This window comes from Centruroides vittatus, unplaced genomic scaffold (assembly GCF_030686945.1).
Source record: "Centruroides vittatus isolate TY-2023 unplaced genomic scaffold, ASM3068694v2 contig_18, whole genome shotgun sequence".
Lineage (NCBI taxonomy): Eukaryota > Metazoa > Arthropoda > Arachnida > Scorpiones > Buthidae > Centruroides > Centruroides vittatus.
Window position 1 is genome coordinate 2337305 of NW_027121101.1, and position 13207 is coordinate 2350511.

Below are 13207 nucleotides of genomic sequence, written 5' to 3' on the forward strand. Positions count from 1 at the left end.
TTTATTTATTTTTAGTGAAATAACATCATTTAACAGATCAAATTCCTGTTTGTTTGCAATACAAAAGATGTGATGAAATAAGAATGTGCTGTTCTGTAATCAGAAAGATTACAAGCAGACAAATAATTTTTTGATTTTTTCCAGCTGAATTTGGGGATCATGATCCAAAACGGCATAGCATAGAATACCTCAGCAATTTTGTTCTCTTACCTAAAGTGAGTATTATTTTCACTATATTTTCAGAGATGTAATTATTTAAAATTGTTTTCCAATAAATTATTTCTTTATAGAATATGATCTCTGGGAAGGAGAATCAGGAAGCATTAATGGAACAAGTCATTAGTACTCATATCAGTTTGCAAAATTTATCTCCTGCTAGAGCGGAAGTATATTATATAATGGAAGCACAACAGATTGCTGGATATGGTCAAGAGATATTTCCTGGAAAAGTTAGCATAAATTGATATTTTATTATCACTTATGTAGGTTAAAAAATTATTGTTAATAAATTCAGGGTTCTGACACACCTGGAAAGTCAGGGACTTTCATTAGTTTCAGAAAAAGTAAATTTGTTAAAAATTGTCAAAGTCAGAGAATTTGCTTCCTTGGCTGCCTTGTTGAGTTTTTGCTGATAGCTTCGCTAGTGTAGCCATCTGCAGGCAGCAAGAAGTAATGTGGTGCAATACAACTTATGAAAAGGAGTGCAGAATATTTTCAGGACCCAAAATATCTCCCAGGCTTACACAATTTTTCCAAAAATTTACAAAGTACACAAAATGATAAATAATACCATTTAAACTATTTATCATTTTAATAATTTTAATTGCATAATAAAACAATTTCTGATTTTTTTTTCCAGTTTATTAATATTTTATAAAGTTCAGGAAATTTGTTAAGAAATAATAAGAGATAATTGATTTTTTTTGATTTTTTTCAAAGCCATGTAGATTTATGCTTGTGAATTTATAACACATTTTATTTTAATAATCTGCAATTGTAAAAAAATATATAACTGTTAATTAGAAAAATAACTAATTAAAATGTTGGCGAATCAAAACATATGTGCATAGTAAGTCAAATGCTGTTTATTTTGTCAATGTGCTGTAAGGGAGGTGAGGGTCAAGGAATTTGTACGAAGTTGGTCGGTAAGTCAGGGAAAGTCATTGGAATTAAAACAAAAATTTGAGTAGGAACGCTATAAATTGTAAAATTTTTAATTTTTATAATTTATTATCTAGTAACTTTCTTTCTTTTATGTTTCATATTATAATATCTCTGTTAAGCTGTGAATACTTAATTATTCTTATCAGCAATTTTAATAAAAGTAGGATTAGGTAATAGACTAATTCTAATTTTCTGTTTTTGATGATTTTCAACTTTCCACTTTTAAATGGGAAACTTCAGAGAAAAAGTTGAAAATCATTAAAACAGAAAACTAACATTAGCCAATTCTGCTTCTAAATCTTAAATTAAATATAAAAATGTGACAGAATGTACACGTTTTTAGTTAAAGAATAATAATTTTAGATAATCTATTAGAATTTCAGAAAGATAATATCTGATTATATAAATTTAAAGATATAGAATATTTATTGTGTGTAGGATTCATCTGGATTAGAACTCATTATTGGTATATCTTCTGCTGGCATAACAGTTAAATACCAAAATAGTCATTCTACGTTATATTTTAAGTAAGTATTGTAGATGACGATAATCTGATATATTGTGTATTTTTTACTTAACAAGTCTTATTTTTTATTAGGTGGCAAGAAATAATTAATATCATTCATCATAAAAAAATTTTTGGTATAGAATGTCACAAAACATTGAAGCAAATTCAATTTCAAATGGTAAAAAGATAATTATAGATTTTCTTTTATTCTTTGTTTTATATAACATTTTTTAAATATAAATTTTAATTATATATAAATTTTATCTTTATCCTGATATTTGAATACATAATTTTGTGATCGATTTATTCATAGATTTCAACTATTGGAAATTTAAAAAAATAAATCTTAATAACAATAGCTAGTCTGATCCAATACATATGTCTTTTAAACAATATTTTTTCCTAATAGAAAATGAAATTTTTTATGTTTGAGTACATCTACAAAACTTCTTTGTGTTCACTTAAAATAATAATAAACATTTTGAAATATTTATATTTTCTTTAAAATATTAAAATATGTCCAATTAGAATATTTTACATCTCTGGTTAATGAACCCATTTTCAGGATACAAGTGCAAAATTATTTATAACAACAAGACAATAATTGGAAATTCTAAAAGTTAGGATGTGTTCAATTAAATAAATAATCTCAAAATTCTTTGTGACTATTTCTTTCAACATGAAGTATGTATATTTAAACATATGCTTAAGCAAATTTGATGTCTTTACAATCAATTTAAATAGAAATATTTTTAAAAATTAAACATGTATGAATAATGAAGGAATTAGATAATTAAACAACAGTGATACTACACTGGAGTAAAGTAAACAAACATACCACTTAGCCTGTTACCGCTGTGCGTCTTTAATAAACAGACTGTTACAAATGTTTTTGAACTCTCAGGTTCTTCAGGTAGCTAATAACTCCTGAACGAATGCAATTCAAATTAAATTCAATTGGAACACCAGTCAGAACTCTATTGCGTGGATATCGATAACGTCATTCGGGCATGCGCCCCTTTAACCGCTGTAGATTATCGTAAGTTCTTGTCTACGAGCACCTGCCATGCTGTTAAAAGAGTGATTTCATCCTTATGGTTAATGCAATTACCATCTTTGAGTGTAGCCATTCAGACGTAAACAGCCTCTAGCCATCTAAGATGGTGTACGTGTTGCGTAGTGTGGATCATCTTCGCTAGAACCAATGTTCAATTCAAGCAAAGGTGATCCACACTACGCAACACGTACACCATCTTAGATGGCTAGAGGCTGTTTACGTCTGAATGGCTACACTCAAAGATGGTAATTGCATTAACCATAAGGATGAAATCACTCTTTTAACAGCATGGCAGGTGCTCGTAGACAAGAACTTACGATAATCTACAGCGGTTAAAGGAGCGCATGCCCGAATGACGTTATCGATATCCACGCAATAGAGTTTTGACTGGTGTTCCAATTGAATTTAATTTGAATTGCATTCGTTCAGGAGTTATTAGTTACCTGAAGAACCTGAGAGTTCAAAAACATTTGTAACGGTCTGTTTATTAGAAGACGCACAGCGGTAACAGGCTCAGTGGTATGTTTGTTTATATTTATTGCTGTTATAAATTATCTAATTAAAGAAGTTATATAGCATTTTCAATCTGTACATCAAAGAAATCATTCTTTAAAATAATTGTTTCTATCCATTTTGCAACCATCCCTATGTCAATCCTTTATTACTGATTTAATGTATAATTGGCTGCAAAATATTTTTCTGTTTTTTTTTTTCTCGAGAGGGAATAAAAGTCAAGATCAGTTTACAAGACAGGAAAAGATTTCTAGTAAGCATTGTGCTAAATAATGGACTTATTCTGTTCTGCTGGCAATAGGATTAAAATATATACTTAAATTGAAAAAATTACTCAATAGTATTGCCTGTCATTGCTGACTGAACAATAGTGTTATTTTATTGCTAGGAAATAAAATAGTTATTAAAAATTGAAATCTAATATAAAAAAGGTATATTAGTCCAATATAGTGAGTGAATAAATCGAGACAGTCCGTCTTGACTTATTCACTCACTCTCTTACTGACATGAAATGTTTGAGTATAAAGACTTCTTACAGGAGGGCATAGAGTATGTTACCAGAAGTCTTATTTGAGATCTCAAAACTAAAATGCTTTCTATGATAAGAGTTAAAATTTAACTATTGATACCTAGAATACCATTTTATGAAATTTTGTTTTCTTTAATACACATTTAAAATATTCCTGTTTTGTTATCTCATATATAAAATTTAATAATTTAAATTTTACATTTAAAATAAATATTTTTGGAATTTGTAAATGAGAGATCCCACATATATAAAATTTTCAGGAGGATTCACATTTTGCTTCATATGTGTGGAAAATATGTGTTAACCAGCATAGGTTTTATACTCAACATGAATCCACGAAAAGGTAAATAAAAAGATTTTATAATCATAAGTATAAAATTTTATAAAAATTTTGATTTAAAAGAATGCTTTTGTGAATAAAACTTAAAATAGCACAGAAGCTATTAATGAAGAAGAACCAGTTGAAGGTACAAATAAAATAAAGTAAGTATAATGCAAAATATTGATTTTTGAGATGTCTAAGTGAGTTTTATTTATACATGTGTTTTTACAGGAATACTGAAAATAACTCAGTACTAGAAAACCTAAATTATGTAAGCTTTATTCTATGATCTTTTTATAATTGTTACAGATAAATTTTTAGAAATAAATTATGGGTATTAATTTTGAATAACTTTTACTAGTTAATTTAAGAAGTAAGCAAATTAACAAAACAAGACAAAACTAATGATTTTCAAAATCTTTCTTTATAAATCTCCCAGTTCAATCTCATTTAGCATTTAAACCATATTCTAAAAACAGTTTCTGAAGTGAATGAATTTAAATTATAGAATACTATTTTGTACTATACTACTGTTTTTAATTTGAATGTACTATGTTTTTGGCAAATAAAAATGCAAGTTTAGTCATTATCCTTAATCTAGCTTTCGTAGATGCCTTTAGAATGATGTTGAATTGGGTGGATGATGATAATTTTATTTAGCAGGAAAGCATTCTTGGTAAATAAAATTCATGATATCTAAAATTTAATTTCTGTTGCTTTTACTTTTCTAGTTGTTATACAGGGTGGGCCAGAGAAAACGAAACGGCAGAGTGTTCGTGTTAGTCCAAGCAAAGCGCTCGGACAGATCGATTTTACTCTCGAGGGGACATCTTTTGCAATAAAGTTTTTGCGATTCTGAATATTAACTAAACAAACATTTTTTTTTTCGAAATAAATGCTTGTTTAGTTAATACAAAATAAATGAGTTTTTAAAATTTTTTGTTGTCTGTTGTATTCAGAATCGCAAAAACTTTATTGCAAAAGATGTCCCCTCGAGAGTAAAATCGACCTGTCCGAGCGCTTTGCTTGGACGAACACGAACACTCTGCCGTTTCGTTTTCGCTGGCCTACCCTGTATATACATAACGAGGGAAAGTATGGGAATCACGTCAAATTTGACCCTGAGTTTTTTTGCAAATCTCCATGTTCTGAGACACCCCAAACCAAAAAAAGTATAAAAGAAGGACAAAAAAAAATACCATGGGTGTGTGTATTGGCATCCGTTTCATTTAATATCTCAGGATGGGGTAAAGATTAAGAAACAAAATTTGGCATGAGAGTTTGTGTATAAGGGGCATTGATGCTATTAAATTTTGATGATAAAAGGTCGAGGGGGTAGATATGGCATGGTCACGTGTCATATCTTGTGTGGGAGTCGGACTTAATAAAGATTTTACTTGTTTTCAAATTTTTAAAAATATATAAAGGATTTTAGTTTGAGGGTAGAGATGAGTTTGCTATTTTATAATAATTATAAAAACTTTTATAACAGATGGTGCCACATATAATTTTATTTATTTATTATGCTTAATAACTAAAAGTAAAAAATCTCATAATGGCCAGGAAAGTTATGCAACTTATTGCTAGATTTTTTTAATGCCAACAGTTGCCATAAATCATTGGGCTATAATGACAATTGTTGGTGTGTTGTTGCAATGCATCAGGTTAGTAAGGATGTTTATATGTAGATTATTTTATTTGAATTGAAAATTCTTTATTTCAAGATTTTAACACAGAATTGTATGTTCTAGGCTCATATATTAAATGTTTGACAAAGATTTAATATTTTTATTTGCTTTTATTGTAGAGAATGGTAGGATATGTTGGTGATTGAAATTTTTGTCTTAAATAGTGTGCAGTGTGAATGAACTTATGGATTAAAAAAAAGTTTGACTACTATGCTTATTTAAGTTGTATCTCATTGTTGTGATGAATCTGAATTAAAATTGTTTATCTTCAAATTTAGCAGTAGTTAACAATGAATCCTTAAATGAGATAAGCTGATTAATCCTATTATAGTATGTTTTAAGTAAAATTTTAAAATATTAAAGTTACTATATTTAGCATACTCTGAATAGAAGAGGGTGGTCATGAAGTAAATTGATATTTGAAATAAAACAATCTATAGTGCATGGATGAAATGGAAATGAAACACATATTTGTTGTTTGCATTGCATTGTCATAACTGTGTTCTATAATTTCCAATGGATAAATTATAGAAAACATGCCTTTCTTGCTGATCTTCTCCAATGGAGTCCTACTTCTCTTCATTAGCACCTTGCCTGATTCTTCTGCTAGCTCTTTTCATGGATTCAAGCATGTATGAAACAGAATCAGCAGAGATTTTGATTAGGAATTTTGAAAGGAATACTTCTGCTTACAAATTGTCCAAAATCTCTCTGCATGTTTAGCCTGAGGAATGCTAAATATATTGTAAGTACTCTCAACAAAATTAATGCCAGAGACTGAGAAAGTTGGTCACTAAAGTGGCATAGTGAGTTGAAGAGCACTTTCTTATGTTCATAATGCTTGTTAATGAAAGATATCTAACAGCTATGGTGCATGTTGAGGAATGTTTTAGTTCTCTCAGAAATGAAAGGTTCCAAAACATTTCCAAAAGAAATGGGTTGGGCAGTTTTGCTTTATCCTTGAATTTGAAGTGTCTTCTAAGATATCAACTGTATCCCAGGCTTGGTAGAAATGGCATCCTGGTATGTTGGTTAGGTCTTGAGGCATGTATGTTTCATTGTCAATAAGAATGACTTTAGTTGCCATTAAAGTTGGAAAGTCAGGCATAAAAGGACAGGTTGGAACTATATACAAAAAATACATGAAGACACATCTTGAATAATCTTTGAAAAAGATCATTCTGACCAGCTTTAGTTTTCAGCTAAAGCAGTGAGTGTGAATTGTTGGGTTTTGATTTGAAAAGTTTACTGATTTTGTCCTCCACTTTGTCAATCAATAGCAAGGTTGAAGTCAAAATTTTAAAATGCGAAAATGTGTACGTCAGACATTCAGTGCCACTTTCCTGTAAGCCTAGAAGTTTGACAATGGTGTTTGGAAAGTCAGTGGAATCGTGCTCGACATTCCAAATGCCATTGTCAAACTTCTAGGCTTACAGGAAAGCAATGCTGAACGTCCAACATACACATTTTCATGTTTAAAACATCAGCCTCAACCTCGCTAACATCTTAGGTGTTGGAAGTTTCAAGCCACTGCCCAATCTCCACATTTTTCATATTTTCTTAAAATATTATGCAGTTTAATGACTAACCAATTCTCCAGTAAAGTTCTGGACCATTTTTTGCATTTTTTCGTGTTGGCAACCTATTCTAAATACTTCACAACATGCTTAGTGAAAGCATTCAGGCTGCTTCATCTTAAGTTTGAACAATTCTGAATGTTGCTTCCATGAAATTTGAATGTAGAATATGTCAGCATGTGTTGCATTTGATGCATTGATGCTTTCTTATGTCAATTTATTTTCTGACAACTAAAATTAAGATGATTAATAAGGAGTAAAGACATTTGTCATTAAATCAAATATAAGACATCTTGAGTATCCATCATTGATCCAAATAGAAATAATTTTAAAAGTCGTACATAAATTGTAATTCTGTGCTGAATGAAAGGCTCAAATTTCTATATATTATGACTGAACATATCTAGTTCTGGACAGAATTGTTAGCTTTATTTAAATTTATAAATTTTCCTGAAAGTTTCTGCAAAATATTAATACTTCTTTTTTTGAAACAGTTATATACATTGTTATATTATTAATGAAGTTTATTAGAACTTTTTGTGTGTTTAATACAGGTAATGTCCAAAGTACAAGTAAATGAGATGTTTACTTCTACTTTGGACTTTTGTTCACATTCTGATTTATTATAACAAATAGTGAGTGAGTAATAGTTAAACAGATTAAAATAAAACAAAAACAGAATTAAATAATGTATATAAAACATTTACAAAAATATTTGAAATTAAAAATATAAATGAAAAAATTGTCTATGTTTATAATTTAAACTTGTATAGGAATAATCTTATTGTCTACTTTTTACATCAAGATAATTGACTACTGATCCCCTAAATATACAGAATATTACATTCAAGACTGTGCCACCATATTTGTCACTTTAGTGTATGGTAATAAAGGATTTTAGCTTAAAATGGTTGTTAATTTATTGTTTTAGCCAGTTTGAATTATTAAACATTTTACAATAATTTTATTTCAAAATTTTTTGCATAGCATACACAAGTCCAATTTTTTATTTCCAAGTATCTGATAATCAGATGCAAAGCCATTCTTCATAATGACTAATTATTCTTTTTAATACTCTTAGTATCAATAATGATGAGTAGGTTAAGTTCTAAAAATGAGTTTACTGAACACCATACAATATGAAACAGGTCATCAGACAAAACAAGCCAAATTTGAGCCTATAGCTAAGCACTCCTTTGTGTGTCTGCTCACCAGTAAACAAATTGTGTGTTCATCATACAAAATAATAACATTCTTATTATAACATTTATTAACCTGGGAAACATAAGTTTGAAATGTAGAGCATCTTTTCTTTCTACATCTATCTTTCCAAACTTTTGGGTTCTTGAAAAAGTTCAAATCTCCCCGAAACAGGTTTCCGGTTATTTAAACATCCAACAGAACATTCTTTTTCTATTTTTTTAATCTGAAATGTTAGAATAGACACTGCACAACAAAGAAAATTCAACTAGCTAGCATAAAAATAGCCAGTAGACACTATGTAAAAATTAATTTAAAAATATTTAAGTAAACTGTTTATGAATACTGTCGTCATGAAAATTTTCATGTAATGCAATTGATTGAGGAGGAGATAATTTCTATTTACTTTTACTTACACAATGACCAAGATTTACCTGAGATCAAAAGATACCTAGTTACACAAAGCAGAGATGTTATTTTAAGTTAATTACAAGTATAAACAAGTGAAAAATATTTGATTTAATTGCTTGATTTTAAAACTATCTTGTTTATTATCTGTAGATATAAAAAATTAGTTCAGTAATTTAATATGAGATATTGACACTAATTTCTGCATAGATTATAAAATATACATTTTTAATATTTGAGGAAAAAATTTATAAGAAGAAAATAGATCAAAGTTAAATTCATGACAGTTATTCTAATAATGAATGAATTGATTCATTATTAAAATAAGGTTAAGCAAAAATCACTTGACAATTAGATGTACTTATTAATGCAAAAATCTGGTATACAGTTACATTTTACATAGTTACAAATGTTTAGAGTGATTACTCTCAGCAGTTAATTGTATTTATATACAGTACATATCTCTAATAGTCTTTCATCCTTACTTAATACTTGGTCACTGTCAAGTGACTTTTACTCACACTGTATCCCCACTAGTCCCCACCTTATAATGGGACTCTTGTATTTTGAATTGATTTTAAACAAATGACCTTAACAAAAAATAATAGTGATAGTGGAATATGGTTTCCTAAGCCATTCACGAACAAATATTGAAAATATTGTTATCATATTGTAAGCAGTTACTTTGCAAATTAAGTGTATTGATACAGTATTATCTTTTGGTTAAACAGTATATTTCACTTCAAGCCAATGTTTACTATATTAATTTATTTATTATGCTATTTTGTCAACAAAGATTCATGGAAGTATGCTGTCAACTTTGCATTTAACTATGTTCAAAGGAATTAAAAAATACTACTGGGGAGTATTGCAATCTTCATATTGAGTTATTTTTATTGTTAAATAAAAATAAATATACTTTACATAAGAATAGTTTAGTTTAATTCACAAGTTTAACAATAATTTACTTAAATATATATAATTGTCTATTTTAGTATTACATTTAATAATTATTATATTGTGTCATTAGCATTTAAGTATGACTAGTTTGAAGAAGTGTTTGGAATTACAAAATTTTATAATGCGTTAGTTTTAGTGCTCATAATACACAATAGTCAGTCTTAACTTATCAGTTATTTTAATTTTATTATTTTTGAAGTTGTTAAATTCTTTTTATTTAACATTTAAAATATTGCATGAAATATGTTTAATTTAATTTTTTCAGTATTTTATGAAACTATTTAGAAAAGGTTTTAACATAATTTATACAAAAAATGAGAGCATTTATTGGCCATAAAGTGTGCTTTAAGACCTTTTAAGGACCTTAAAGACCAATTGTGTCTGTGCTTTAACTTCATGTTAGGTAACAAATTTTATTCACTAATAAGGTAGAAAACATATATTTTTTGTTTGAAACCCAATAAATTTGCTAATTATAATGAAATATATTTTAAACAAAAAGAATTTAATGACTTCAAAAGTATTGGAATTATAATTGATGTTTTTAAATTGAATGTTAATATACTATAAAACATGTAGTACTGAATAAATAGATATATCTATTATTTGGATAGTTGTCATGAATTTAACTTTGATCTATAATAGCCAATAATATTTGTTCTTAATCTTTGAACTATAACTTATTGCCCTTTGTTATCCAATCAGTAGCACAAAAAGCAGATAATTTACTTAATTGGAAGTTCTGTTAACTTTTAACTATTTATATAATGCATTAGTTTTGAAGAATTAAATTTAAATAGTGCCAATACCCAAGTTATGACACTTGTTTTTCTAATTAGGAAAAAGCAAAGTCTTCTGGTGACTTACAAGCAAGTCAAGAATCATTAGGTAGTTATTTCTGAATACATATATATACATATATAAAATTTTGTACTTAATTATTTCTTATCCCTAATAGATGAATTAGGTGTCTATCACACAGAAGGAAGATATAGTGAACGAGTACCTTTATCGTGCGAAGAACAATACAAGACTGTGCCAGATGACGATAAATTAGAGAATCGATCGTCTGTTCAAATATCCTCCATGCCTGTTGATTCTCTCCAATCTCTCTCCTCTGGGAGCAATACAGGACCAAATGTTTTATCTCAGAGTAGTTTAGGTTCATTGACGCAGCTAAATGAAACTACTACTGTATCCTCATATAATCATCAGGGAGTTAATGATTTAGAAGCAAAGCAAATTTTGCTTCCTTCATATCGTCAGGCACCTGATTATGAAACTGCTATAAGACAAAAATATGGAGTAAATAGGTAAAAAAAATATTGTATTTTAAATAGTTATAAATTAAGTACAGAATAAGGTTACTTTCTACTTATATATGAGAATGATTTATTAAATGCTTCTTATCTAATATCTTTTTCTTTTAAAAATTAGTTGTAATACAAATCATTTGAAATAAGTTAACGACAAACTTTTTATTGTAGTAATTGCTGTATAGATTACTTGCTTTTATTGATATATTTTTGTATTAAGAACTTTGTTTAAAGCTGTTTTTCATACCCTTACTATTTGTCAACTAAATTTGTAAATAAGTTAAACTCTATGCCTACCATTGTAATATAAGAATAGATAAATGTATCTGTTCTTACATTACAAATTTAGTATAATAATTACTTTTTCTAATTTACACATTCTGCTTAATTTTAATAGTTTGTTTATATGGAATGTTCCTTTTATTCAAAAATAGTCCTTATTTTTCAAATATATTTACTGTTAATTTAATTTATGAATTTGAAAAAGTAAATGTAATTAAAACTTTGAATTTATAAAATTTAATAATAGAAAACTATCTTAAATATATACTTCCCTATTATATATATAAATATATATATCCCTAAATATATAAAATCAAATTTATTATTTACAAGAAAATAGTATCTTGTGATGTTGCTTTTGATTAATAAATTTAAAAAATGCATTAAAGATAAATAGAATACTTATTTTTGTACATTGCAATTAACAGTTCAAATCTTGGTGATATTTCAACATCTACTGTTTACAATGCAATGCATGTTAATTCACCTGCCTTTGGAGAAAATGATTCTTCCCATCCTTATATTTCCTATTACAAAAATTACGTAGAAACAATGCAAATAGAACAATATTCTCAAGATGGAAATATTGCCGATAGTTCTGTAACAACAAAGTAAGAATATTATTTTATATAAATTAAACCTAACAATTTTAAATGAATAATTATTTCTTGCTTTTTAGTCATTATGATCACGCTGCACTTCATGCTCTTCTTTTGTCCCCTACACATACTTACAGTACACCAGAACTTGCATCCAAGGGATTGGCATCAGATAATCCTAATAATCATGCAGCTTCGAATATGCATATTTATTATCAATATAAACCACCTCCACCGTATCCTTATGGTCAAAGGTCTAGTTCAAGTACTCCAGATTTAACAAGAAATGTTCAGGTAACAACTTTAAAGTGGTGCAATGTTTTAATTATAATGTTGTTATTGAAAGTTTATTCAACATTTTTATGAATTTTATTATTATTATTTTAACTAGTTTACTTATATTAAATGCAGTTATAATAACTATTTAAAACTTATTGAGTATTTAATACCCATATAAATATGTAATAAATTTATAACTCTATTTTGTATGTAATTTGTAATTTTTATCAAGCATTGATGCTTAAAGAAAGTTGAAAAGTTGTTATACATGTAATAAACAGCTAATAAGAATCTAATAATCTTTTTTAATTTAGATACTTTATGCTTCATATAACAATTGATGAATATGGAGTAATTTAAAGTTTTGATTTAATAACGATTAATTATGTGAAAAATGTATATGTTACCGGCCAAACTGGTTTATGTACTATAAATAAGTGCCAGTGTAAAAACAAATGATTTTGTGTAATTCGAAATGCCACCACAGTACACCCTGTAAAAATAAATAAAAGATAAAATATTTTATATGTTATGCTAAGAAGCACAAATAAGTTCATTTTTAATTTTAGTTTGACTCTAAAAGTTATTTTTATTATTTCGTTTGAATTTTTGAAAATATTTTCAAAAGTTAATTACCTTTAAAAGTGCATGGCTTAATAAAAAAAAATACAAACTGATAAGTACTGATTAGCTTATTTTTATTTTATAGTTTTGTACAAGTGTTGTGTCACTTCTAATCAATACTGTTTTTGGTTAATGTACTCTAGGTATTGAAGGTGGCGGCTCGTCTCCGATTCCAGCAATC

General features: G+C 27.7%; 1 protein-coding gene across 1 annotated transcript in view; it reads left to right on the forward strand.

Moving 5' to 3' along the window:
* The window catches only part of Pez (protein tyrosine phosphatase non-receptor pez), a 32011-nt gene that overhangs the window by 13050 nt on the left and 5754 nt on the right, over positions 1 to 13207 (forward strand). Inside the window, exons 5-15 of the mRNA XM_067263688.1 lie at positions 145 to 215; positions 291 to 449; positions 1603 to 1691; positions 1763 to 1850; positions 4032 to 4114; positions 4204 to 4254; positions 4325 to 4364; positions 10766 to 10814; positions 10885 to 11239; positions 11953 to 12135; positions 12204 to 12417. Of these exons, the coding sequence (XP_067119789.1) occupies positions 145 to 215; positions 291 to 449; positions 1603 to 1691; positions 1763 to 1850; positions 4032 to 4114; positions 4204 to 4254; positions 4325 to 4364; positions 10766 to 10814; positions 10885 to 11239; positions 11953 to 12135; positions 12204 to 12417 (1382 nt within the window). The remainder of the gene's footprint in view (positions 1 to 144; positions 216 to 290; positions 450 to 1602; positions 1692 to 1762; positions 1851 to 4031; positions 4115 to 4203; positions 4255 to 4324; positions 4365 to 10765; positions 10815 to 10884; positions 11240 to 11952; positions 12136 to 12203; positions 12418 to 13207) is intronic.